Below are 27,241 nucleotides of genomic sequence, written 5' to 3'. Positions count from 1 at the left end.
TAGATTAGTGGAGTGCTCTGCAGGTTTTTCAGCTACATTTTTCTCTATCAAACTATGCTATCAAGTTTAACTCATTAAGCCATCTTCAGTTCATTTGGACCTGCATTTTTCAAATACCCATCCTATCTAATTGTTTTTTTTTTCAACGATTTAGATCATGTTCCTTTAAATTATTTGTGCCACTGCCTCTATAAAGGAAACTGTGTTTATTTAGTTTTCCATTCCCATTTGGTTGATCTGCTAACTACCTGTAGGCAAATGCAATTTGTGCACAGCATTTGCATTCAAAGGTCCACAGCCGCTGGTCCATAGGTTGTTATGTGATTATTGAGGAGCAGCCCGAGACTTTCTATAAGTGCCATTTACCGTCCTGCTTTCACTTGTTCACAGTTATTTTAACAGTTCATCATCCACCTCTCGTGTCCTGGCCTCTCATGAGTCTGAACATCATCATATTGTCACCATTGAACCTCAGGATGAGCAACGTCGACTGTAACCTCAACATTTCCCCACAGCACTTACAGAGAGAACGCTGGGAAAACATGTTGAGTTTATAAAAACAAAGTCCACAATCATTTGAAGGGTTTTGTGTTCAGCAAAGCTCCTCCTCTTCTAGACCGCATCAGGCTCCTCCTCCTAGCTGCAGCCATGGTGGTTAGGGTTGGCTAATTAGAGGGTTGCCAGGGGAACGGAATGGCAGCTTAGCCAACGGTTGTAATGACAGGGTTAGGGAGGAGGGCGGGGTCAGATTATAGACCCGGGAGTACACCAAGTGGAGTTGAAAAAAGAAAAGGAGTGAATGTGAGGAAGAGTATGAAATTTGAGGGAGATAAAGCAGCGCTGTTTTTAGCCCAGAGAGGAAAAAAAAGGCAGACAATTGAGGAATCAGGCCACAGTTACGTGTCTGAGAAAAATCTGTGAATGACTAAGCATGTATAGCTCAGTGGTTTCCGTTAGAGCTTGGAGAGGATGCCAGAGTACACAGAGGTCTTTTTGGGTGTGTGTAAGTCAGAGAAGGTGTCTCTCACAAACCCAACATTTGAAAGACTGAGCCTGCAGTCACCATAGCAACAAACAGGAAACGGTGAGCAAGGTTTTTGTGCAGCCGGGCCCGGTCACCCTGACAGTTCCTCTCTTTCCTCCTGTGTGGCCAATCTGTTCCTCAAAAGACAAACATCCAGTTGGACCACAGCAGCTAAAAGTGGACAAAAGTAGCCCAGAAACTCCAGAGAGCTCAGAGTAATTCACTCTTAGTTTTAGGACTTTTACCACGTATTTCAAAGCTATAAGAGGGCTAAACGATCTAAACTGTGTCATTATATAAGCTTACATTTGACAAAGCCAGCACAGCCCCTAAACACTTAGAAATCATGCAGATCTGCTTTTATTCAGCTCATGGGACTACAAGTTTTATCTCAGATCTCGTCACTGTTAGCTCCATGTCAAATAGCAAACACTGTTAGCTGTAAATGCACAGAACAATAAACTGTATTATTCACTCTGCTGGTATACTTTTAAGTTTCCTCTGAAGTCAGGAATGAGTCAGTGATATTTCAAACAGAGGTGATTCACTCACTCCTCACTGGGATTCTGCATCAGGCTTCTCTGGTATGTTTTTAACCAGCTAATGATGATGCCAATAGCCTACTGTCCTGACGCACACTTTCTGTTGCACAATCCAGAAACGGGAGAATAAGTCTCTCTGTGGTTTCTCGGTTGATGTTTGCAATTCTTCAGCTGGTAATGGGCAACACCATGAGCTCAGCTCTTCTAACTCTCTTTGGATAAATGTGTTGAACTGGAACCCATCGTGTTTTCCAACTTGCCTTTACGTAATTGGTGCTCTGAGACAGTTTGACTAGCTGGAAAATACCTTTAAAGATATTCCAAATCATGTCAATTTTCTGAAAACTTTGACAAGAAAAAGAAAATTATGCCAGTAAAAGCCTGAACAAAGAATTAACAATAGCAGCCTGTAGCCACAGAGCAGGAACTGGCTAAATGTTAGCTTTAGCATTGTAATGTGTCTTTCATGGCAGTGCTTGCATAAGTCTGTATCGACACAGGATAAGGTGGTATCAAAGGCATTATCTAAATATTGTGTAGCTTATGTTGCAAACATGCTTGGCAGTAGAGAAGTTAATGCTATCATGGTAATAGATCATTTCTTTCAGGAGAAATGTAAAATTTTATACAAGAACAAAGTTTGAAAATGCCACTATTAATTGGTAGTAAAATATTTAACATACTGCCAATTATACCACCTTTAAAGTAGAATTATCTAAATAAAATTCAGCTGGAAAGCCCAAACAATACAAGCATTATCACAAGGGCTAGGTTTTTTCCACAGCCTCACTACATGACTTGCTACGCTATGCTACTATACGGTCCGATGTGATGTGATATGATATGTATCAGGTTACAGAGGCAACGATACGATATGTATTGTGATACACGTTGATTTGGGATTAAACATGACATAATAAACATGTCCTACACTGAATTTCCCACAGCTGCTCTGCTTTATTGTAGAGGATTAGAGAAGAGGTATAGTTCAAATGTTCTTACACTTTACACTTGAATTCAGATCCTCAGAGATCACAGTAAATTGAAATATTCTATTTATAATCATTTAGCTATCAATAAATGCAATTAGAGTAACATTTTACTTTTAAACTTAAAATACCACTCTGTTGTCCCTCTTGCTGTTTTTTTTCATCATTTTTATATAAAATTCTGGTTTCAGTTTACTATAAGATCAGGTGCATTTGTAAGAATGAGTTTTACTTTACACCTGCATGAAATGGCACCACTGTTTCTGTACGGTACCGACAAATGAGGATTAAACAGCATTATTAAAACTGTCTGAAGCAGCTGATTGAAGCCTTTGTTATCAGCTACATTGATATGCTCAGGTCTTCACAAATAAAGCATCAAAAACTGCCTATGATCTCCTGGTACCATTTACAAGTTGAGGGAAATTTTGTGTTGGTTGGAACAACACAGCCCGGTGAGCCTCCCTGTAGTTGCTTACTGCTAATTTCCTTGGTGTCGTGTGTCATTGAAGATTGGTGTTGCTGTAGTGCTTTTACCTTGTTTTTGCACAGCTTGCATGACTCATCCAACACCTGACTTTTGGGTCTTTGGAGAGACCTGAATAATCTAGTATCTTTGCTTTTAGATTCATTTTTAGGCTTTATATGCCTTCACTTATAGAAGAGGACAGTGGATAGAGTAAAAAACATGAATGAGAGAGAGGGAGAAGGAAGCCGCAGCTTGCAAATATGGGATGTGACCTATCCACTCGGTCATCTGCGCCCCTTTCCCCTTTTTATGAATGACTTCAAGCCTCAGTACAATCCAAATGGGCAAGTTTTATTAAAAAAAAAAAAAAAAAAGACCACTATTGTGTGTACCAATGAAGACATGAGCTTTTCAGACCAAACCTGTCTTTTTTACAAGGCTGTTATTTGTATTTCTGCTGTCAGAATAGGCATAGGTATCACCAGGCGCTGCTTCAGAATATAAGCGTGTGTTCAGCCTGCTTGCAGCTGGAGTGGCTAAATACATTTTAATTCTTAGCATTATCTTATTCAAAACTTATGTTTCCAACTTTTCTCTTTGCTTTTTTTTCCCCAGGTATCAGTATTATCTGCAGGTGAAGAAGGACGTGTTGGATGGACGTCTCCACTGCACGGTAGAGCAGGGCATCAGACTAGCTGGCCTAGCGGTACAAGGTAAGAAACATACCCACACACACGTGCCTGACAAACATCTACTAGAAGAAGAGAGGCAGAACAAGAGAGAGCACAAACTCACACTTTCTAGGGTCATCTTGACTTCACTACCTAATATGGCTGCATACCACTGGCAGAGCCCAGTCCACTTGAGTTCCTATGGTATCAGTCTTAACACACATACACACACAACCTTACTCCTCCGTCTTGTTCCTGGGTGCTGTCTCTGTCTCAGGGGGGAATGTAAACAGACAGTTAGCTTATCGCTACTTCCAAGATTAGCATCAGGAAGACCTTTATCTGTCAGAAGACAAGGATTCCTCATGAACTTCCCTTTGTGGGACAAACAGAACAGTACTCAGCGCACATTCATGACTCTTACTGGCAACCAGATCATGTTGTAGAGACAAAGTGGAAGTGGGAAGTTACAGGTATAGGTAAGGAGCTAAGTAGGACCAAGAAAATCAGGAAACAACTAGCTAACCTTCAGCTAGGGAAACTTTACTTGCCACCAAAATATGTCATCTGTGCATCTGTCCTATAAAGTATTGTTCTATACAACAAAGTAACCTAGCAAAATAAGATTTAAGCTGAATTTTATACTGTTCAAAATACATTTTTATTAACATTTTGCTATTAAATGGTTGATAACTGTCTCAATAAAAATGATCATCTTGGTATTTGCTGGTAACTTAAAGAGGAAACTTCAACCTTTATGCAAAAAAAGAGAATTTATTCCTGTTAATTTAGTTGATAAAATTATTAATCTGACTTGTTATTGTATTTTTTTTGCTTTTTTTGCACAATAATTACCCTACAAATATAATGTGTGTACTTCTCTCAATAACTTAGAGCTTTCAAGACAAAAAAGGAGGGAGATATATATTTATTTTCAACAACATGTTTGCTGTCTATTCATCCTATCTGAAGAGTGTTGTAACCTACAGTCTTAGGTTTCTGAAGTCTTAAAATTTGGGCACTGATGGTCTAGTGGTTAGGTTAGGTTGTAGCTTATGGTCCTCTAAGTGGGTGGCCCTTTCCCACATTTTATTCCCCACTCTCTCTCCCCAGTGTCTTACTTTACCCGCTGTCCTGTCAAATAAGTGAAAATGCATGAAACGAAGTATTCAGAGAGAAAGTTTCTGCTTCACATTTTAGATAAAATGTGATTAGGAAATATTGTTTTTGTTGAAGTTGGAGTGGGTGTTCTTTTTCATATAACATTATATTTATTATATATTATAATATTTTTGTATTTTGTAGCTGACTTTGGCGACTTCACCCAGTTCATGTCTCAGGACTTCCTCAGGGAGTATGTGCTCTTCCCAGTGGTAAGTCCTCAAACCTTCACTGTTTAAATTTATGTTTGTGTAGCTCTGTGTGCTGCCTGCGGGCAAACATTCCTTTGTCACCTGTGTCACCTCCTCCCTCTGAATACCTGATTGACAGGCAGAAGAAGGAGAAATACTTTGCTATAACTGGTATCAGTAAAGACAAAAATAAACTGGATACTGAATGCATTATGCAAACAAAACACTGTTTTTTTTCAGCTGTTAACATTGCTTCCTACGTAATGTTTATTACCAAACTAGTGACCAGAATTTGGCTACAAATAGTTGAGAGGGTGTTGGAGAAAAAGATTTGGTTTGATCAGTTTTCTGATACCATGAGCTCATTTTCATTATTTATCCTCCATCAAATAAATGAATGAATCAACCCATCAATCAGTCAGTCAGTCAGTCAGTCAATTTTTTGTTTGTAGAGCACCAATTCATGACCCACAGTTCGAAATGCTTACAAGGAGGGTAGGGCTAAATCGTACTTTAAAGACTATATATAAACCCTATTATAATAAAGACCAGCGTTAATCATTAATAATATAATAAAGACTATATATAAACCCTATTATAATAAAGACCAACGTTAATCATTAATAATATAATAAAAACTATATATAAACCCTATTATAATAAAGACCAGCGTTAATCATTAATAATATAATAAAGACTATATATAAACCCTATTATAATAAAGACCAGCATTAATCACCATGAGCCCAGTTCTGGCAGTATTTAGCCTAGATACAGTGGCGACAGAAAGCTTCTCTATTAAAAGGCAGGAATGCCAAGCAGACCAGGCTCACACTGACAGCTCTTAGCTGAAGCTACACTGAGGTTGGTAAAGTCTAGTGAGAGGGGAGGGGTTGGAGAAAGGAAGAGGAGGAGAGGGACAAGAGAAACAACAAAACAACAAATGAAAATCAAATTAATACCTGTTAAGTTGCTCTAACTTGAGGGATGATGGCAGCAACATGTGAACAATTAGCAGTAAAAGCTATGATTAATGGAAAACAAAGGTGATATTTAATCATTTTGTTTCACTTTTCATATCAGAACTGGCCAAATGGAGATGAGGTGCTGGAGGAGTGGACCCAGAAAGTTGCTGAGGAGCACAAGAGTCATTGGTACATCTATTTAAAACTTAAACTGCTCTACATGTGGAAGTGAAAGGGAGAGAAAATAAGGTGTGTATTTGTTCTCTCCAGTCGAATGCAGACTGCTGAAGCAGAGCTTCTGTACATCAAGGAGGTGGAGAAACTGGACGGGTTTGGCCAGGAGAGCTTTCCTGCTAAGGTAGGACAGCCCCCTACTCAACAGACCCATCTAAAAGAAGCAAATTTCCTTCACTGTGAAAGGATTTTTATAATAAAATTTGTGCTGTAAGTCAATGAGAAAATTAAATTAATTATAGTCTTTGTAATTAATTCATCACAATCAATTGTACAGGGGGATAAACATTTAATTACTGGTAGATTTGATTGTTATAGAAACAAAACATCAGAAAGGAAATGTTTCTGAATGGCATCAAAGCTTTTTATTAGCGTTTGAAACACAAGAAGCCGAGACCAAGGGTGGATTGTTTACATACTGGTCAATCTAGGATAGTGTTAAAGTGGAGAATATGGATTTTATCTATAGAATTATAAAAACCAAGAGCAGAGAATTTTTTTATGTGTGTTCCAGTCAAAGTTAAAAAGCTACTTTAGCTGTGTGTTATGGGATCATAGTGTGATTAATCAGCATACATTTTTAGTCACATTCCTAACCTTTGTGATTAATTAATCATGAATTAATCAAAAATGTTGATAGCACTAAATAAAATGTTTTTTTACAGGACAACTACACGAATGACATTTTCATTGGTGTCTCCTTCATTGGTGTGTTTGTCAAACACAGAAATGGCAGATCTATTATGCTTCATAAGTAAGTCTACCCCCATATTCTGTATTTTATTTGCATGTATTAATCCATCTGTTCATGGGAAGTAAAGGTTAAACAAATGATTGAATCTGCAAGAAAATATTATGAAATATGTGTGGGAAAAATGTCAGTCATTGCCTGCATTTTTGTGTATTTCCATGTTTATAAAAGGTGGAAGGACATTGGCACCATAGCACACAACAAGTCAGCCATCACAGTGGAGATAACAAGCAGAGACGACACCATCATTTTTCACACAGTAAGTGTTGTGTCTGCTGGAGTACTCGGCACTTTAAGTACACACACACGCTTCATACAAGGTTTTCTAGTGCGAAGTAAAACTAAAAACATATTCCCAGATATCCTTGCAAATGGACAAATCTAGAAGCTAATTGGTCTTGGTTTTCTATAAATACAACACTTGTTGGACATTCCGATGGTTTATCTGTGTTTTTGTGTTGCAGGAGGATATGGAAATGGCCAAGTACATCGCTCGGCTTTTCACGGCCAGACACAAATTCTACAAACAGAACAAGATCTGTGCAGAGTGAGTGTCGAGGCCATCAGAGAGGCCATCTGAAGACTGATTTTATATCAACTTTTATCTCATTTAATCTTTAAAATGAAGCTAAATAACCTTTTGAAGGTTGTTGGAAGATTAACACCTACTTTAGTTTTTAATCCCTGTGTGTTTGTGTCTTTCTAGGCCCACTCATTCACCTGCACCAATCAGGAGGAGACCCACTTGGACCCACCGCCTGTCTCTGGTAACAGAAGTATTTTCTTTATAGTATATGACTCAATGTGGCTACTTTTCCTCTTTGGTTTAACACAGTCCTACTGCCTTTAGCCTCTATAAATGACACCATGAACCAGGACACAGAAGGAAAATTTGGAAGGGAAGACAGAAATGGTCACGGTTAGAGATTTGACCTTGCCCTCCCACTCAGGGCAGCTCTTAATTGTGCCATGGAGCCTTTGGTTTTGACGCGCGTTGCTGGTGTGGTGGGTGTTGTTGGAAAGTTTGCAAGGGTGTTGCTTGGAACTGATTTCCGGTGCGACAATGAAGGCAGTGATTTGCGAGTCTCCCTCCCTGCTGGCCAGACAATGGCTTGGCTAAATGTGGCACAATAGCTGTACAGTTGGTCCACCAGAGTGCTCAAAATTCACTCAGAAGTCTGTGTGTGGAGAACCGCAGGCATTGGCGCTTGGCAGGTCTGGGACACTAGAGTAGATTTGAGTAGGTCAGGTTCACCCGTTATGTTACACAGAAAGAAGGAGGAATTTTAAAGCATAAAACCAAGAAAAGATTGCTGTTATACACAATTTACAATAAGTATATACTATTCATATTGACAACTTAATGAAGAGTAAGCAATGATGCATCTGTTTGACTGTTTCCCTCTCAATATGTTGCAGCCACGCCCCCAGTCCTGTAACTTCCAGTCCATGCATTCCCAGTATGGAGAGCATTATCAGGACACACAGAGCTCGCAAGGTAAAAAACAACACTCTCACTCATTCTTACACACATTTGAACTGAGTTTCCCCCTCAGCTCACTGCTTTGACCACAGTGTGACAGAAGATTTTACCCTCCTTAATAATAACCAGAACACTTGAATGGAGCTAATTGTGTCTTTCCCATCAGGCGTGTGACTCACACCCCATTTGTATTTTAACGATCTCCCAGCCAATTAGAGCCAAACGTTAGGGGTACATAGTGGTGAGCTAGTTTGTGCTTCACTCTTTCATTGACTCGTTCACACACTTGGTGCGCCTTATAATCCAAAAGGCTTCACTCACGGTAAAACAGAGCAAGTGGAAAAACATTCAGGGTGTGCTGCAATGCGTGGGTGTGAGATCATTCTGTCGTGTGACCTCAGGCCTCACACTCTGATTGTGTGGATGGAGATTATGTGTGTGTGTCTGCTTGTGGGTTTGAGATAGTTTCACACGAGAGAATCCTCTGTTTGTTGAACAAAGGGGAATAGCAGGCATACCACAGTCGCCTTCATCATGGTGGGAAGAAATGATTCCAGATCAGTCTTTCTCCAAGTACGACTTCAGGGAAGTAGTTTCTTTCCAGGTGGAGTTTACCGAATCAGAGAAATAAAATTTATACCAAAACACTTGAAACACCTGGACCATCTTTACTAAAGCTGCTTAATAGCCTGAAATGGATTGATGTCCTTCACTGTGTAGGAAACAAATTTGCTCTGAAGGACAAAATTTTGCATTTTGAGGAAATGTTCCCTGCTTGCTACTTCTTCTGCAAATAGTGCTTTTATATACATATACAGTAATTGGTACAAAAAGTGGATCCTAAAACTAACATTAAAGCCTTAAAATTCATGCTAACCCTGACACAACTTTTATTATTTGCTGGTACTTTATTGTCATTTGTTGTTGCCACCCAAAGCTTGTTGTTTTCAGTTTTGTCACCTAACCCTAACACTGCTGGTACAGTGTTGTTTTGGCCTCACCACACAACAATTCATCCAGGAACTTGAATTTTTGGATGCCTGGAAAGTAGTGATTTTGGATCAACACTGTGACTTTGCCAGTCTCAGCAAGGCCAACTTTCCGTCCAACTTTATTCCCAGTACCACATTTTAGGCCAATATGAATGCATCATCACCAAAACCTTTTGTGTTTGCTTAGACAAGTAAGCAGCATGAATATTGGAAAAAACAAAGGGAAGCTAGACTATGTAACTTTGACACTTAACTGATGCAAAAAAAAAAGAAAAAAACAAAACTCTTTTGTCCAGCAGAATCGCTGTGATTGGCTAGTTAATTGTAAGCTACCTTTGACTGGTTGTTTGACTAAAAAATTACCAAAATGCAGAAAAGAGTGCTCACAGACACACATCTATCAAAAGAAGCATCCAGTTTGACATGATTAGTTACATGCAGTTATTAAAATTGTTATTTTAACTAAAAGTTTAATTGAGCTTAACTTACTGTACTTACACTTTATATAGTGTTATCAAAGTATGTAGTGTCTTTATCATCTCCTCTTCTAATTTTTTCACTATTTTTCTCCTCCATCTTTAGACAGTATCTTCCATGATGACCCCTACTACAAGTCTGAGACCAGTCTGGACCGCTGCCAGGACTTCCCCTTCAGAAACGGCACTGTGCCAAACGGCAGCATGTACAGCAGCCCCAGCCTGAGTTCCCTCAATCACTCCCAGACTTTTGTCCCGCCCTCCCCCATGTCCTCCAACCTCAGCATCCCTGGCAGTGAGCTCATGCGCCCCGACTACATCCCAAGCCACCGCCACAGCGCCATCATCGCTCCGTCCTACCGGCCCACGCCTGAGTACGATGCTGTCATGCGGCAGAAACGGCGAATGCTCCCTGCTCACCATGACCTCCACAGCCAATCCCTGCGCAGCCTAAACATCAGTAATGCATGTGCGTACCGCCAGCCTGAGGCTCTGGTGTACAGCCAGCCAGAGATGAGGGAAAGGGGTCCTTATCACGGCCTGGGGCCCAGCCCGGGGCCGTACACTCCACAGGTAAAGGTGGATGCTCTGTCTTTGATTCTTTCTTTTAAATTCCTTTTTCTTTCTTCACCTTACATTGTCTTTTTTTATTAATAATCACCTTGCAGATCAGCTACAGCAAGCCAGTATCTCATGGCCCTCATCAGGGTGGACCTGCCAGCAGTCAGGGCCCCTGTCACTCACCGTGTGTTAACGGAGGTGGAGGTAGCGGCGTAGTTGGAGGTGTGGGAAGCTCCATCTCTCATACTGTCAGCACACCAGAGCTGGCTAACACCAAACAGCAGGGAGCCAGTGCAGGAAGCTATGCAGTTACAGCAAACATGTTGAGAAACCACATGTCCCGTCCACCCCCACCATACCCTTCTAGCTCTTTCCGCCCGGCGACCAGCACCCCTGACCTGGCGAGCCACCGTCATCGCTGTATTGGAGGCAGCAGTCCAGAGCTGGTGACCCGCATGGTGCAGCTGTCTGTGAAGACCTTCCAGCCGGACAGCTCAGCCGTGGTCCACCAGTCTCTGCAGGAGGTGAGTGAACCACTAACAGCTGCTGCTAAGCACCGCTCCACCCTAGGGAAGAGGCACAGCATGGAGGTGATCAGCAGCATGAGAGGAGGAGGGGTGGAAGGGATAGTGATGAAGGGGATGAATGCACCACTTCATCGGAGGAACACGCTCAGAGAACATGTGATGCCTCCTCAGCCTCAGCCCATTCCTCAGTCACCACCTCAGCCTCCACCTCCGCCTCAGCAGCCACAGGAGCTGCCCATCCAAATGACTCCACAAAAAGCACCTGAGACTTCTGTCGCTCCACCTGCGCCAGTGTCATACCAGCATCAAAAGACTCTCTCCAATGCGACCATGCTCATCCATAGCAGTGAAAGTGAAGAGGAGGAGGAGGAGGAGGAAGAGGAGAGGCCTGAGCTGGACGTTCAGATCCCGAGTCTAAATGAAGACATAAGCATCAGTGCCCAACTCCAAGCTGCTCTCGCCAAGCTGCCCAACAAACCCCCTCCTGAGTACCCGGGTCCTCCTCGACCCCCCAGCAACACTCAAATCCGCACTCACCCTCACAATCACAACCACACCCACCACAACCATAATCAAGGACCACAGAGCAGCAACCAAGGACCTATGGACCCCAACCAGGCCCAGGGCCGAGCGCCTAAAACTGGGCAGAGCTTGGGTGGAAGTGGGCCTGAAAGTAGTAGTGGTGGAGCAGGGGCTGGTGGGACACTGACCCGTGGGGACCAGGGTGGGGTGAACGGAGCTGTTTTAGGTCCTTCCCTTTCAGAACCAGACTTGACCAGTGTGAAGGAGAGAGTGAGGAAGGAGCCGGTCAAAGAGAGGCCGGTGTCAGAGATGTTCTCCTTAGAAGACAGCATAGTGGAGAGAGAGATCGCTCAGAGGGTAAGACAGCCATTTGGGAGGTTTTTTTTTTTTGAACTTTTTCTTTTTTACTGGTTTTGTTATTGACATACTGTTACTAGAAGGTTCATTTTGGGCAAGACAAAGTTCTTGTTATTAAATAACTATATGTTAAAACAAGATAGGAGGTTGATTCAACAAGATTACACCTGAGAGGAAATGGTTTTAAATGGGTCTGTTCATATAAATGAGTTTCAGTTTCAATCATGATTTTAGCTTTCCACAATCATGAAAAAAGATAATCGGATTAAATGATTACTGTGCTGCATGCAATGCTGCTTGCAGAGTGGAAGAAAGTTTACAGAAAAATGGCCACTGGTTAACCAAAACTTAACTTAAAAAAATACAATGATTTTAGTCATGTGGTTTTAAGGAGTTTGTCCTGGAACATTACAAATTGAATTACAGGATTGGCTGCACAGCTGTAGCTGCCCCTAGAGGAAATAAGACACATTTATTTGATCCCCTGAAATTCACACACAGACAGATGTAAAACCAATGACTTATTGTGCTGTGTCGTTGTGATCTCAATATCAGTCCAAATAACTGAGATGATGATTTTTATCATAATCGAGCAGGGTTGCCTTAACTCTTCAGCCCATGACCCCCTTGATGTGGTTAAAGCGTATGATGCTGCATGAAGCATCATGTACAACTTGACATTTTAGGAAGTTTTTGTACACATTGGTAACATTTAGGCACAAATCTTACTTAATAACTACCATTTAGTTTTATTTAGAATTATCATTATTTTTAGAACACTTAAAAGCATTCTAAAATGGCTTTTAATTGATGGTTGTAGAGAAAAGATTGGCTTTGAATGTCTAAACAAAAGTCTGTGGTACTTAAGCATTTGTGAGTCTACCACTAGGAAAAAAAAAATTGATTATCCAGAGCCTTTAGCCCTTATTATACAGCAAGTGTAAAAGACTTTTTCGGCAAAACATGCTGTTTTTTAGTGCTGAGAAAAAATCTGATTTTGAGCAGAAATTTCTTAATCAAAATCTGTAAAACATTTAAGCCTTTCAGCTATGATGCATTTTTTCCTCTCTGTAAGAGTTTATGTAATCCTAAGGCTTTAAAAAGGGATACTTTTAGTATCACAATAATACTTTTCAAAACTTGATACCAATTGTCTGGCCCAACATTGATGTATTTTAGTAATCATTTAAAAAAGTTCTTTTTATTTTGCCAAAATTCCTGGCTGACAACCAACCCGTTACCTTTAGATTTTGATTTTCAGCTAGTTGGCTAGCTTATACACATAGAAGATATAAGGTCAAGGAAGCAAGGACAGCTAATCTTCAAAAAGTGGTAAAGGAAAGAAATATGACATTACCTCATGGTTGTTTTTTAGTAGTTATGTGTTAGAATAAATGAGCACGTTAACAGCTTTGTACATTGAATTTTTCTGAATCTATAGTTGTCTTTATGTGTTGAAGGAAATTTTAAGGGCCTAACTTTGGCTCACAATGTGTGATGGGAATATTTTCACCATTTCTATCTTACTAAAGTTAAAGATATTATTAACTGTGTTTTTATTATTTTATTTAAATGACTTAAAGGTAGGTAAATGCTGCATTATCTAAGTGTCATGCTGTTGTTTATGCTATGATGTGTTCATGCCACTCAAATGATGATCTATCATTAGGGGTGAGAATTGCTAGTGGTCCCACGATACAATATTATCATGATACTTGGGTCACGATTTGATATTATTGCGATTCTAAACATTTTGAAATACAGTGAGTATTATGATACCATATATTGCAATTTATACCATTTTTTTAACTGTTTAGCTGATTTAGCATTAGTCCTGCCCTCATGTTTGTCGTGTTTCTGCAGTATTTTGTTTTCATGTAGCACTTTTTGCAAACCTCATGTGTCATGTCCATCTCATTTGTGCCCTTTCCCTGTCCTTTCCCTGGTGCTGCCATGTTTGTTGTATTAAATTTCTCCTGTTCTGTGACCGTCACCTCTGTCGACCTCATTGGACAAAAGATTGTCCAAACACTTGATTTTATTTTTCCATTATTATAGACTCCAGTTCATATTAGCAATTCATTTTTAAAAATCGATACTTGGTGGATGAGACGATACGATATATCACCAGACAAAATATTGCGATACTATGCTGTATCAATTTTTTCCCGCCCCTATCTAGCATGACACATTAAAGTCATCCATCAAAGATTTAAGGACAGCACATCATCCTATATCAGACAACACAAACATGACCATACTGTAGTAGTTTTAAATATGCCAGTCTGTTGTTTGCTAGCTAGTTTCATGGCTTCTGATTAGCTGTAATCCGGGGTTCAGCACCTGAGAGGGTAGCACTAGGCTCTGAATCCCCCCAGGCAGCTAAAACCCTTATAAATCCCTCAGATTGCCCCTTGTGTTGGGCGCTCTTGTGTATGTGGATTCTCTGTTAAGGCACAAACATTTGACATAGCACCAGAGTCCAAGTTTAAGTTAAATCATGTCATTGCCTGGCTTATTTGTTGCAAGTCAACTAGTTTGGCTAATATTGAACATAATTTTCTGTGCTGTCCATCCCTCTAAAGCTGTTACCCTTGTTTATACCAGCTGGTTTATCTCATACCTAGAGGCCACCCCAAGCTGTTGTTTTGACTGTCCGATGGGGGATAAAGGAGGTGTGGAGGTGAAGGGTGGAGCTGTCCTGGAGGTTTAATAGCATCAGAGATTAGGAGAGGTAATCCCTCGAGGAAGGAGGGACTGCGCAATGTGGGTCAGAGTTTGGAGAAAGAGGGAAAAAAAGACAGAGGGAGTGTGTGTTCTGTGAGGAGAAGGAGGCCAAAGAGGTAGGTGGGAATAAACAAAGGACTGAAAGAATGAAAAATATTTGAGGAAGGACAAAATAAGGATGAAAGCTGCTAAATAATGTGAGGCTGAAGTGAGACGGATAAGGAGCTGTGAGTCTGCTTTTAATAGGCTTTGTAAACGGCGCTTGTTAGCTCACACCTTTGGACAGAATGCTGCAGGATTGGTACAGCCAGGTTTGCTCTACAAACAGGACTCGGACACTTGCACACATGCAGAAATGCACACCAGTTTCTCCCACCCACATCAACACACACGTGCACACTGACTGCTCTGAGGCAGGTCAGTTAGTCTTATAGATGCTGTCGAAACCTGAAGCAATGACTCCAGGATTTTCCTCTCTCCTAAAGACACTGGAGCGGCAGAAGATGTCGGTGGACTCCATGAAAAGACCGCTGATGATGGCCGCCCTCAACGGCCTGTACGTGGCCCGAATGCCAGTTCCTGAGAGTCCTGCGGAGGATGGTGCCAAGGCTGCCACCGATGAACGGGTAGGATGTTCTCTTTTACTTTTAAGCTTGTGCCGAATGCTTGATTTTTTTCTTATATTGCTGTTTCTATTTTTTAGAAGCATTTGAAAGTTTCATTTGGGTGAGCATTGCTGTTTTTGTTGTGATTTTTATTAAGAGCTTAAAAAACAGCAGAGCTGAACTCCTTTTCATAAGCAAAACAGTATTTTTATCCTAATCTTTTATATTAAGATTAGAAAAGGAGAAATCTTGAGAAAACAAATTATATTTATTCACTCATTAACACAGATGTGTATTAAAAATGTTAGATCTTTTAGGGGGCATTATTTGGTGTCCTGTATTGCTTTATTCATATGAATTGTTGTAAGTTAATGGCACACAGCATATAAAAGTAGTGACTGAGGCATTTTATTGATTCACAAATGATCTAAAACAATGTAAACAGTGTCACACAAAATTTCACACTATAAGTAAATAATGAAGACCCTGCATGTACATTTTAGGCATTACGGCTTTCCCACAACATAGTAATTAAGACTGCTGTAGTTAAAAAAAAAATTCTGGATAGTCAATTGAAGTTTAAGTTGCTAGAAATATTGGGATTATTTGCTGTGACATTCTCGGGGATTTCATGGAAATTTTAGGGAATTTCTGTGAAATTCTCAGGAATTACAACGCTTTGAAATCTGGCATTTTCATGGAAATTTGGGACATTCATCCATCCATCCTCTTCTGCTTATGGGGGACTGGGCTTGTGGTGGTAGCAGGCTGAGTAAGGCCTTGTCCACACGGAGACAAAAACGATATAGTTCTTTTCGTTTTGAAAATGTTTTCTGCAATCATGGGATTGTTTCAGGAAATGTCTGCATAAGCACGGACCCACTGAAAACGACTGAAAACACTGTCATATATATGCCAAGCCTGTAAGTGGTGCTGTAGTGCTGCCACAGAAATGTACCGAATAGAGAGAAGATGATTATGGAGCATGCCTATAGAGCTTTTGTGCCATACACAGACACAAGTATGAGAAGGTGGTGTATGCTGTTCTCCATGACCATTTGTTGTTTGCGGTTGTGATAAAGGAGCATCAGATTTTGCTGTCAAAGCCATAATAAGCTCAGTAGCTTCTGCAGCACGAACACAAACCTGTAATCTGCCATTGTTGTTTTGGCTGGATCCGCACATTTGGCTTAAATCGTCTCAAGAAAGATGCAGTTGGCTGTCCACACGCAGACGAAATGGTAGGCATATACAAATTTATTCACTCCGAGACCCGGTTTCAAAAAGTAGCTGTTTTTGTGTGGATCAAACATTGATACGACACAAAACTTTTTCGTATACTTCTGAATTCGTCTCCGTGTGGACGGGGCCTAAGTCAACCCAGACATCCTTCTCCCCAGTTACACTTTCCAACTCCCTCTGGAGGATCCTGAGGCATTCCCAGACCAAAGGATGTATGTGCATTCTGGGTCTTCCCCGAGGTCTCCTCCCAGCTGGACAAGCCTGGAAGACCTCCAAATGGAGGCAACCAGGCAGCATCCTGATCAGATGCTGGAACCACCTCAGCTGGCTCTACTCTTGGCTCCCTCCGGATATCGGAACCCCTTACCCTTTCTCTAAGGCTGTGCTGGCCATCCCCTGAAGAAAATTAATTTTGTATCTGTGATCTCATTCTTTTAGTCCTTACCCAGAGTTCAGCCCATAGGTGAGGGTCAGAACATAGATCGACCAGTAAATCAAAAGCTTTGCCTTTCGGCTCAGCTCCCTCTTCACCACAATGATTCAGCACAATGACACTGCACCAATCCACGTCACAATCTCATGCTCCCTTTTAGGACATGTATTTGTAATTTCTGGGAATTTTAGGGGGAATCAGGGGAGGGGGTGTCCGTTTAAATTTTCATGAAAATTTAAGGAAATTTAAAGGAATTTTTAGGAATGTATTTGTAAATTTTGGAGAATTCAACAAAAAATCTGAAGGGGGGACTTGCTTTGAAATTTTAGGGACATTGCTTGAAAGTTTTCAGGAATTTAACTGAAATTTTTTGGGAAACATATTGCAAAGTTTAGGCTTTATGATAGTTTTTCTGGAGCAACCAGGGAATATTTGAAGAAAGTTATGAGTTGTTTTTATGGGATATTTTAAGAAAGAATTTCTACAGAAATTTCTGTACATTTATTTGAAATTTCTAAGAGTTCATGATTGGCTTGAACAAACCCTTGGGATCCATCATGAAAATAACATGAAAAATGGCCAGTCATCTGTCTCTCAATGACTGAAACCATTTCTGGCTGACTGAAGACCCTCAACAACTGACCAACTGGCCAGTATAGCCAAAGCATATGCTAAAAAACCAATCCAGTGCTGTACTTTTTGCAAAATCAAGACCTTCAGGAGATTTGTGGGCATCAATTTGGTAAAAACTAATTTATGTTGAAGCAAGACAGAGCTTTTAAACTTGTCAGGTCCTACTTATCCCAAATAAGTGGTAGAAACTAAAAATGTACTCCAAACAAAAGCTCAGGACTCAGAAGATTAAGTAACCACCTTCATTCCTAAATAATGGCTTTTCTTTTGAAAAAAGACTTTTGGAACTTCTAAATTCAACATTTTCTTCAAGGTAGTTTTGTCAAATTCCAACCAAAGGAACTATCTGTTTCTCAGCTACTGATAAAGACAGCCTAGCTTCAGATTTTTCTGAGTAAAACCCACAACCACTCCCTAATAAACATACTTTTTAATGCATTCCACTTCCACAGTACTGTCTGTCTGCTCCCTTTTCAATGTGGAAGTGTGAAACCCTGCCTTTGTCCCAGCCGTTGCTAAGCTAACGGGGGCAAGCACTAAATGGGCTGTGGAACGCGTGGCATGGTGGTGCTTATCGCCTCTAGGCCCATTGGTATGTTAAGAATGTGACCTGTTAGAGAGCGAGCGAGCCCCACAGAGAGAGTGATAGACTGAGAGAGAAACGGAGAAAGAGGGAGAGATGCTGCCCTCTCAAACATGACTGGCCTAATAAACATGGATGAATAGCACTGCTGCACATTCTGCTCTTTTACAGTCCTCCTGATTCATTGAAATACTTCAGTGGGTATTCAGAGTGACAGTTAAGAGTTTATGATGATATTTTTGGATTCTCCTGGTCTGAATAATTGAGGTTTTGGTGGAATGCATATAAAATATCCTCTTTGCTACTGAAAGGGAAAGATTTGCTGCTTGGGATTCAATGACTAACACAACCTCCTTTCCCTTTCCCTTTTCTTTTCTGTCAATGCAGTGTAAGACCTTGGAGTTGAAGTTGGAGGAGGAGCGGGTTTTCACCGAGTACGAGCAGGTTCCCAAGAAGAGGGCAGACTGTGTGCTCACCACAGCAACCCTGCCTGAAAACACGGAGCGGAACCGTTTCCGTGATGTTGTTCCGTATGAAGAGAATCGAGTTGAGCTTGTACCAAACAAGGAGAACAACACAGGCTACATCAATGCCTCACATATCAAGGTGTGCACCTGGGGTTGACGCTTCTATGTTGGGAGATCTAAAAATGTTAGGGTTACCTGGTTGTTCACTTGGTACAGGGTGCTACAGATGCACCTGAGTTCTTCTTAGCATCGACCCCCACTGTAACTTTAATCCTAAATTGCAATTGGAATTTTAGGGCTTTATGTAAATATAATTGCTGAAAACTTTTAAAACATCCCAGATGAAGGACTTGAGGTCTAATCTGATTGGCCAGATTTGGCTTCTAGTCGCCTAATGATCTTGGAGTAATATTTTTTAGATGACGGGACTCGATCCATTGTTTTTCTCATGTATCAAATCTGCATTATGGTTAACTTATAACAATATTACACATGCCAATTAACAATACAGAAGGCTTATAGCTTAATGATCTTCTATATGAGCAAATAGGCTACTGTCCCATTTTCAGTGGTAGGCCTTGTTACAGTACAACGCTGATGAATCCGGCTGCCTGGCGAGCTGGCGGCACTCTTCGTGCTCTTCCCACCTTTGTTGTCTTCTATGTTTATGAACTGAGAAGTCTTTCATTGAAAACTGAACCCCATAAGGTGTAGGGACTATAAAGTGAACTGACGTTTCATTTTTATGGATAAAACTCACATATTAAAGGAGAAAATACGTTATAAAGTGATAACTCCTTCTGGCCCCATGCTGCATCGGGTTCCCACAATGCTTTGCGTGGGGCTCCCGTCCGCTGAAGGCACAAGTAGGAATATGTCGGTACTTTTAAAACAAGCTTTTCTCTCTCAATATATTATATTTATCCACTAAAATAAAATGTTAGTTTAGCATTTATTACATTCACCTTATGGATTTGAATTTTTCAATGGAAAGACACCTAGCACAAAAAGAGATCATAGGAAAACAGAAGAAGGCAGAGCAGGAGCCGTGCTAGCTCATCGAATAGACCGGGCTATACCGTTACTTGCTGTTGAGTGGCACAACAAAGGTGGTTACTTTACTGGTTCGCATTTAACTTATTTTAAGTGTGCCCACACTTTTCAAGTGTAAGATATTGGAAAAAAAAAAGATTTAAAGGCTGCTGCTCCAATGGCTCCGCAACATAAGGTGGTCCATTAAAAATTTGTTCATGCACACACTAAAAGGACTGATGAGTTGTGTTGAAATCATGAATAAGTTGATATGTATACCAAGTCAAGATATGGTTTAAATTTTAATTGGAGGAAACGTGCAAATCTAGTCAAAAATGTACATTTAACGACCCATATAGCTGCAACGGTATAAACCTTACTTAGTGGACAGTTGTTCAGCTTTCGGATTGGCAGTCAAATGAAACTCTTTCAAGCGGATCATCAATATAAAATCAGAGTCAAGCTTGACACCCGTAGACCCATGTGTCTCTTTGCAGTCAAGCTCGATGACATCTCTTTCATCCACCTCTGGTAATATGCTAGGTGATCCCCCGAAGTTTTCAGGCCCTTGAGACATCCACAGTCCAACCAGGGACTTGTGGCAAAGGACGGTTCCCTAGGCCATGCTTACCAGCCACATCCATCCCTTACTCAACTCTAAAGGTGTGAACTTCTTATTTTTTCAACAGATTATTTTAATATGCTCCCGGTAATGTGCTAGGGCATCCATGACCTTGGTTGTGTCAATCCTCCTTCCCATCTGATGATGAACTCAGGCTTGCTAACTTGCCGGATCTGCACTTTACTTCAGCCTCAATTTTTGGCCCAAACATGCCTAGAAGTTCTGTACAGTACTGTACATAAAGGCCAGTATCATATGTTTCACTGTTGTCACTTGCACAGGTGCACTGTGGATTGGCTGCGCTGATCAGAATTACATCAGATTTAGCATCATTGTCACAGTACTAGGGTGCAAAAAATGTGTATGGCCTTCTATTTGTGTACTAAAGAAACAATAAAAAGTAGTAAACAATATAAAAAAGTTAATGTAAAAAAAGCCAACAATTTTTTAACAAAATGCCTGAGTTACCATTTCTAGATAACACTTTGTGAGAAAAGATCTAAAAAATCCCTGTTATGTGGATGCAAATCCAGGGATAATTGAACTATGCAAATATTTTGTTAACTATGTCAAATTAATAGCCTGGATTTGAACTCACACTCAACAATCTGTCAGGATTGAGTGTAAACTTATACAGAGGAGCAGAAAAACATTGCTGCATACATTATTTAATGTTTATGTACAACTCTTAATGAAAGTTGTCGCAGCACCCACATCACACTACCTGAATAAAAACAAAAAGCTTAAAGTTGAAATGCTCAGCCCTCTGCTAGTCTTTGTTGTGGTCTTTCCTACAGCTCGCATCGATGGATGAAAGGCAGCTGCTGAAGCCTGTTTGGGCCTTTAAGCCCGCAGAGGAATTCCCAAAGAATGTGGTCCAAACTCCAAACCCTCTTAAGTCAACCTGAGCTGCGCTCACTAGCCTCTCTATTCATGCTTACGAACAGCGTGTATGCATGACTTTGCATTTCGCGTGTTTGCCTAATTGCAGTGCTGTGTGTGAGAACAAGCACCAAAGCAGCACTGAATCGCTGCCTCTCACCGTGTAACCCTCTTACTTTCCCTTCACTTCATTTAAGGTAGCTGCTGCAGAACAAAAGGCCTTGTTTGTTCCCCCCATCCATCACTTAATACAGTGTTTACAGTCACGAGGTGGACTCAGGAATTAGCCGGGACGTTATGTAATGGCACTCTGAAGTCTAGAGGCTGCTGTGGATGGGACATTTTTAAGTGCTGTGTGGTGCTTTTTGATTATTAATGAGGGAAAGCTGGCAGGAGTTTGATACTTTTACAAATGAGAAAACTCTGGAAAGTAATGCTTATACTGCCCTCTGTTGGTGAAGGAGACAATTACTCATGTAAACATATCCTGGTGTAAAACATCAGCCCTTTTGATGCGGATTTTCCCTTTTTTGGATAAATGTGAGCAGATGTGTGTGTTTTCACATGTTTTTGCCTTTTTTTTCTTCTTTTTTTTTTTGCACTTTAATTACTGAATTGCCCACATGCACTGATTGATTCTTTGTGTTTTCCCAGGTGATGATCAGAGGGGAGGAGTGGCACTATATTGCCACCCAGGGCCCGCTGGCCAACACCTGCGCTGACTTCTGGCAGATGGTCTGGGAGCAGGGGGTCAACGTCATCGCCATGGTTACAGCTGAAGAGGTAACCCCCCACACACACACATGGTACAAGCAGATGTAGATATGTTTAAGCTGCAGACAGCTGCCGTCTGCCTTCCTGCATATGTGTGAGAAAAGGGCAACATTGAATCTGCTTAATTGTTCATGACAGTATAGCTATTTACTTCACACACTCGTCTTTTTCCCATCATTCCTCCCTAATCATGACCCTCTTTTTTATACAGGAGGGTGGCAGGTCCAAGAGTCACCGTTATTGGCCTAAACTGGGCTCCAAACATAACTCAGCCACTCATGGAAAATTCAAAGTGACCACCAAATTCCGCACCGACTCAGGCTGCTACGCCACCACGGGGCTTAAAGTCAAACACCTGTTGTCAGGCCAGGAGAGGACGGTGTGGCACCTGCAGTACACTGACTGGCCTGAGCAGGGCTGTCCCGAGTATGTCCAGGGATTTCTGTGTAAGTGGGATTATGTTACCATTGTCATAATTAGTTTATGTACATTTCACTCAAAACAAGACATTGTGATATAAAAAAACTTATAGTTAAATTCCATGGCAGTAAAGGTATATGGAAACGTAATTACTTCTTTTTAATTTTTATTTTTCTAAATCTGATACCATTTCAGTTTATGATACGTCAGACATAACTACAACCAATGTTCTTTTTTTTTGTTATGTCCAGTTTTTTAAAATATTTTTTTATCCTGCACAGTCTCTTACAGCTTAATTGAAGCTCCAATACTGTAAGAAAGCTCACTGTGGTAAAATGTCTTACCTTATTTGCCGATTGCACTAATTAGTCTATTTGATCTATTCAAATACTGCAAGACAGCTCACTGTGGTAAAATGCCTCACTTTGTTTGAACATTTGCTCTTATTGATCTATTTTCTATACTAAGATACTGTACATTCTTGCATACTTTATACGTCTGATCATGTCTAATCAGCACTTGCACCCTTTCACATCTTGCAACCATACTATCAATGCACATTGGCTTGTATTTACTGGAAAAATACCAAACAACACCTTGAACATATTCAAATCTTCATTTTTATGCTTTTTTCAGTTTTATTTGTTTATCTGTTTATATGTTTAATATTTAATTCATGTCATAGAGGGCAAAGCTAACTGGAGTTAAATTCCTTGTTGCATAAGCATACATGGCCAATAAAACTGACTTTGATAACATTCACATCTGTTGCACACTGTAAGAAGATAATGCTGCTATTGTATCGGTGGCTAAAAATGAAGGTACAGCCATCAGGCTCAAGGGTTAAGGGTTATGATGCATTTCATTGGATGCTGGAGCTGGGAATGACATCTGAGTTGAGCCAGTTCCAGTTATTAGAAGTCATTAGCTTAAGGTACCGATGAGTAAGAGTCAGATATATCTGAATGCATTGTAGGAATTTCTGACCTATAACACACCAATAGCCTTGCCTTGCCATATGACACAAGGGCTGATGGTTTAATCTTGGGACAACATCAAACTGGCGGTTTTTCCAGCCTTAAGGCGAAGTTAAGCTAGCTAATGCTTAACCTCCTTTTTTAAGATTGTTTTTTGGGCTTTTGCCTTGTAATAGATTGTACAGCTAAAGTGAGACAGGAAATGCTGAGAGAAAGATTTTGGGACAGCATGCACCAAACATACACCAGGATCATGAACCTGTGACCAAGGACTGTAGCCTCTGTATATGGGCACCCACACTTGCCTTCTGTTTAATCAGAGATATATTCCTATCAAACTGTGTAATAGGCTTAAAAGGATGTTATTTTTACTGACCAACAAAGCAGTTATTGGATTCAACTGTTCTCTCTCTCCTGCCTGGCCTACACAACATTGACATCTTTTCTTTGTACCATCTTGTTCCACACAGCCTACCTGGAGGAGATCCAGTCTGTGAGGAGACACACCAACTCCATGCTGGACACCTCAAAGAGTCTCAACCCCCCTGTGGTGGTGCACTGTAGTGCTGGGGTGGGCCGCACAGGAGTAGTCATCCTCACTGAGCTCATGATCAGCTGCCTGGAGCATAATGAGGTGGGTGGACTGGACTCCACAGTCAGGTTGACAAATTCATTCATTGTGATCACTTTCTCTTTTCGGAATTGATGCATTTTATTTGTATCACAAAAACCCAGCCACATACAGGTTTAAAAACATGAATTACGGCCTTTTAAAAAAAATATCTGCTAGAAGTAGTACTGAAGAAGTAGTACTAGTACTGCTAGAAGTGGGAGATTGAGAAATTGTAGGATATTATGATAACATTAGTTTTCCGTTAACATGGTGGGATCACCATACATGAGCACATATATTATTTTACATGGTAAAACACATTTAGACTTAAAATGAGGGTTAAATACATTAGCAAATGTTTTTAAATAGGTGGATGATGAAGTTTCAAGATATTTAAGCGATTGTCCCTTTGTCAAGCCCTGCCCTTCTTGGTAGCTGTCATTAGATTAGATATAATCTCTTTGTCATCGGGCTCCACAATTTGTTTTTTTTATTTATTGATAATTGTTGTTTGTTTTATGAACTTGGCCTTAGTGAAGGAATAAACTCAAAGATACTGTGAGATGTACAAATGAGGATAACTCTAAATCTCTAAAAGCATGTTAAAATCATTCATTTTTCCAGTGACTGATGCTAGTGATGCTCGCTATTGTTAGACATACTCCAGCACATCAGTAAAGAGCTTGTTTTACAAAGAGGGACATAAAAGATGTGTCATGATTTGTCAGTTTGGTTGTCCACAGAGTTGACTCCATAGGTTTTCATAGTTCACCTTTGATTTATAAAATGGGATGAAAAATCTCCTGGATTACTATATGAATATCTAGGGTCGCTCTTGCAGACACGTAAAGCACAGCTTTTAATCACATTAAAGGGACACATTTAAAGTCAGGATTTCCCTGCTTCACACTGAAAATACTTTACACTGCTAAAGTTTGTCTAACTGGAAGTAGAGTCAGAAAGTGGGCTCCCTGATAGGGGAGTCAGCAGATCAATCAGAGGGCCAAACAAAGGCTCAATTGCTGCAATTAAAGACTAAGAGGATGCCGACTGGGACTTAAAATCATTCAATAGAAATAAGCAAAATGTTTTCAAAGGTAACCAAATTTGCAAAACTATACATACTTCTTCCCAACTGTGTCCCAAAGAAATCAATGGCACAAGTGAAAAGCACAAATGTAGACATTTTAATTAAAAGCATCCTTTGTATCGCAAAGATGATCTCTCTTTCTTAAATTTTTGTCTTTTCCTTTAAATAACCCTATGTATTTATTTGCCTTCCTCCCCTCCAGCCAGTGGAAGTTCCCACCATGTTGTCAGGACTGAGGCAGCAGAGGATGCTGATGGTGCAGACCATCAATCAGTACAAGTTCGTCTACCAGGTCCTCATCCAGTTCCTCAAGAACTCCCGCCTCATTTAAGCCTTGGACTCAGACTGATGACCTTACATGATGGAGCAGATAATGACTACGGTACTTCAGAGTGCCACGAGTACAGCACAAGCTCATTGGACAAAGATTCAGAGTTTGATGCTGACATTTGTGGCATTTTATGGAAACTCTTCTAATTTTCTTTCAAACTCTCTTTGAGGGTGGGAAGCAGTTGTTCAGGCCTGTATACAAGTTAACGCTCATTTGTCCTAATCAGTGTATTCATTCATTGTTTCCCCCTGTTTTGGATTTATCTTCATTTTATTTCTTTCCTTGTGAAATTTCTGAAGGTATGTCTTAAGAAATCAGATGTCACTATCAGATCGAAAAATTGCCTGCCAGCTATGTCTCATTCATTTTAAGCCATGTCAAAAAAATATGACAATATGCTGCATGAACAGCAGGGGGCAGCAGTATTATGACTGTTCTCCAGACTCTGAGAGAGTTTGCCAAACAAAAGTATTTTTTAAATCACTGTTTGAAAATCTTCATTTATTCTTAACAGCGTATTCATTAATACAGCAAATACTTTCTTCAACATTGTAACAAATGTTTTTATTTATTTCTACTGAGGTTTTTGTCACCGTTATCATTGAACTATGGAGCAATTATGAGTTTATTGATCCTTCACCTGCCTTTTTTGTCTTAATGTTTACTGTGCTTTCAAAAGCCTTCCTTGTTATTCCTGGATTTTCTGTTTGTAACATTTCTATCGAGGTCCCTCTGTCACACAGAGACAAAGTTGAACACTTTCTTGTTTCTCATACCACAGATCTTCCTATTCCAATGTGTTGTGTCACATTTCTTTTCTAAAAGCATTTCAAAGCTGTTAAAAAATTGTACATATTTTATAATTACCTTGTGTTGTAACTGTTTTGCATAACTGTTTTGCAGAATTGTGTCCCTAAGCATCAAATACTGAGTTATTGTGCCTTATTGAAACATGGAGAAAACTAAATCCTTTTTAACCTCCAAAGATGAAATCTTTAAAATCAGTATTTTATAGCCCGTTTTTGTTATTGAAGTAACATTTCATATCTTTAATATCTGGTAGAGGAACGCGAATGTCTTTGTTTTTACTTACAAAGAAAGTATTAATGGCAATATTATGCTTCTAAAGGCAGCCATTTTTAATAACTGACCCAATCCCAGTTGGATACAATTCTGCCACTCATTTAAAGCCTGTCTATGAAATCCTACTCTGAAGATCTCATTTAGCCTTTAATTCTAAATACACTTCTTAAATTTTGTTTCTGGATTATAATGAAAATTCAGCCATGTCCAAAATAACTTTGTATATACCGGGCATGTGAGAAAAGATTTTTACAAAATATTTTATATAGTTTTTGACTTGGTACTCTTAAAATACTGCAACATCATAAACTATGCATGCATTTTTATATTTCAATGTATATACTCTCAAGTAAGTATAAGCTTATGCTCTCTTGACTTCTAAGTGTTTTGTTGCACTTCTGTTCCCTTTGTGACAGTATTTCCTCACATGGCATTCCACTGTTTGTTGGTATTTAATTTTTCCCCATTTTTTTTGCTTGGCAAAACTTTCAAATACGTTTCAAAGTATGTGTAAATATGTTTTGTATATGCATTTTCAGTGCATCAAGTCTTCTGTTTTTTTCTCCCCAGACATGTATGAAGCTGTTGTACTTGCTTATTATGCAATAAAGCCTTATTTTCTTTAAAACTGTGGCCTTAACTAATTCATCTGGGTATCAAAAATATATATATTTTAGTTTGTAGGTGTAGGATTTCTTTATCACTGATTTAAAAAAGTAGAGAACTCACAAAAGGTGTCAATGCAAACCTTTTGTTTTATCCCAGCTGTCTTTGGTGACTCGGGCACTTTGTGCAGCTCCAACAGACCCCTT

At 40.0% G+C, this 27,241-nt stretch overlaps 1 protein-coding gene across 4 annotated transcripts in view; it reads left to right on the top strand.

The window, feature by feature from the left end:
- LOC121521024 (tyrosine-protein phosphatase non-receptor type 14-like) overlaps positions 1-27,057 on the top strand; it is a 63,763-nt gene extending 36,706 nt beyond the window's left edge. For all 4 annotated transcript variants that reach the window (XM_041804726.1, XM_041804727.1, XM_041804728.1 and 1 more), the window contains 17 exons: positions 3,640-3,737; positions 5,001-5,068; positions 6,131-6,201; positions 6,283-6,370; positions 6,912-7,000; positions 7,169-7,256; positions 7,462-7,544; positions 7,704-7,764; positions 8,417-8,495; positions 10,055-10,521; positions 10,617-11,915; positions 15,128-15,268; positions 18,526-18,744; positions 21,796-21,924; positions 22,127-22,361; positions 23,783-23,946; positions 25,218-27,057. In XM_041804726.1, coding sequence (XP_041660660.1) covers positions 3,640-3,737; positions 5,001-5,068; positions 6,131-6,201; positions 6,283-6,370; positions 6,912-7,000; positions 7,169-7,256; positions 7,462-7,544; positions 7,704-7,764; positions 8,417-8,495; positions 10,055-10,521; positions 10,617-11,915; positions 15,128-15,268; positions 18,526-18,744; positions 21,796-21,924; positions 22,127-22,361; positions 23,783-23,946; positions 25,218-25,346 — 3,508 coding nt within the window. In that variant the 3' untranslated portion in view covers positions 25,347-27,057. The remainder of the gene's footprint in view (positions 1-3,639; positions 3,738-5,000; positions 5,069-6,130; positions 6,202-6,282; positions 6,371-6,911; positions 7,001-7,168; positions 7,257-7,461; positions 7,545-7,703; positions 7,765-8,416; positions 8,496-10,054; positions 10,522-10,616; positions 11,916-15,127; positions 15,269-18,525; positions 18,745-21,795; positions 21,925-22,126; positions 22,362-23,782; positions 23,947-25,217) is intronic.
- The last annotated feature ends 184 nt before the right edge of the window (positions 27,058-27,241 follow it).

Source organism: Cheilinus undulatus, linkage group 14 (genome assembly GCF_018320785.1).
Source record: "Cheilinus undulatus linkage group 14, ASM1832078v1, whole genome shotgun sequence".
Taxonomy (NCBI): domain Eukaryota; kingdom Metazoa; phylum Chordata; class Actinopteri; order Labriformes; family Labridae; genus Cheilinus; species Cheilinus undulatus.
The sequence above is the reverse complement of the archived record's forward strand: the minus strand, read 5'-3'. Positions and strand labels throughout refer to the sequence as shown.